This window comes from Arachis ipaensis, chromosome B01 (genome assembly GCF_000816755.2).
Source record: "Arachis ipaensis cultivar K30076 chromosome B01, Araip1.1, whole genome shotgun sequence".
NCBI classification, from domain to species: Eukaryota; Viridiplantae; Streptophyta; class Magnoliopsida; order Fabales; family Fabaceae; genus Arachis; species Arachis ipaensis.
The window spans coordinates 19,036,413-19,037,599 of NC_029785.2; the positions used below are offsets into that span (position 1 = coordinate 19,036,413).

The window sequence follows — 1,187 nt, forward strand, 5'->3', positions numbered from 1 at the left end:
TAATGCTGGTAAAAGTGCTTGTTTTTTGCTGGTTCTGTGCCTGATTTATTGCTGGTTCTGTGCTTGTTTATTGCTGGTAAAAGTGCTTGTTTATTGCTGGTTCTGTGCTTGTTTATTGCTGCTTAATGATCTAAACTTCAGCTGCTTGTTTCTGTGATTGATTGAATTACTTTTGAAGTGAATTACTGAATTGTTGTTCTGGTATTATTGCTGTTCTGTTGAATTACTAAATTACTGAATTAATTACTTTCATGTGTTATAATTTTTAAATCTGTTGAGACTTGAGAGTTAATATATTATTCTGATGTGAAGTATTATGTGATTTATGATGAATTCTGATATGACAATGACCATGATGAATTTTTAGCTGATTTATTATTTCCATTGATTTTTGAATTGTAGGGCTCATGTTTGGGGGCAATTTTGCTTATGTTATGAAGGACGTAAGCTTGTCATTGAAACAACTTATCTTAGAGATTATGGCATCAAGGATGGTGACCAGGTTAGTGAATTTTAAGGCTTACAATTTCAGTGAGGGGAGCTAGAATGCTGGATTGATAGAAACATAAACGGTTAATTTATAATCTATGTTATTGAAAAGAAGTTTGATTATCATAGTAATGCAGTTTCTAAATGGCATAATAATCAATGATGCAGTGATCTATCCTATAACTTTTTGGAAGGAGCAATCCCAGAAAGTCTTGGAGAGTTGACATCATTACAGAGACTGTAAGATTGTCTAAAGTTGAAGAAATGAAACTTATAAGACAATGAGAAATCAGTACTAAAGTTGTGTGGATGCAGGAACCTAAATGGGAATAGGCTGTCTGGAAGTGTTCCAGCAAGTCTAGGAGGAAGACTATTGCACAGAGCTAGCTTCAAGTATGTTATGTTATTATGAATAAATGATTAATGTTCAGAATAACGCAATATAATGTTGATATTGTTTTGGGTGCACGCAGTTTTACGGATAACAGAGGACTGTGTGGTATACCTGGTTTACCTAGCTGTGGACGTGGTGTCTTAGAGCGGGCATTGGATTAGGTGTTAATTTCATGGCGGTGGCACTTGTTTGGGGGGGGTCAGTTTGCTGGTGGAGAAGGTGCAACAACATTCTGAGAGCTCAACAAATTGCAGGAAAGTCAGCAGCATATTAATCCATTCATCTCAATGTCTATATATTCAAT

The 1,187-nt window shown here is 35.4% G+C and overlaps 1 protein-coding gene across 1 annotated transcript; it reads left to right on the forward strand.

Moving 5' to 3' along the window:
- LOC107647767 (LRR receptor-like serine/threonine-protein kinase HSL2) lies at positions 382-1,044 on the forward strand. The gene is made up of 4 exons (XM_021108349.1): positions 382-502; positions 658-729; positions 805-882; positions 963-1,044. The coding sequence occupies exons 1-4, from the start codon at positions 408-410 to the stop codon at positions 1,042-1,044; spliced, it is 327 nt and encodes a 108-aa protein (XP_020964008.1). The 5' UTR covers positions 382-407.

What these genes read in the sequence shown, in the direction of transcription:
- LOC107647767 (XM_021108349.1), top strand. Translation starts at nt 408, where the DNA reads ATGTTTGGGGGCAATTTTGCTTATGTTATGAAGGACGTAAGCTTGTCA. An exon ending in GCATCAAGGATGGTGACCAG is followed by an intron (nt 503 to 657) that starts GTTAGTGAATTT and finishes TCAATGATGCAG; the next exon opens with TGATCTATCCTATAACTTTT. An exon ending in TTGACATCATTACAGAGACT is followed by an intron (nt 730 to 804) that starts GTAAGATTGTCT and finishes GTGTGGATGCAG; the next exon opens with GAACCTAAATGGGAATAGGC.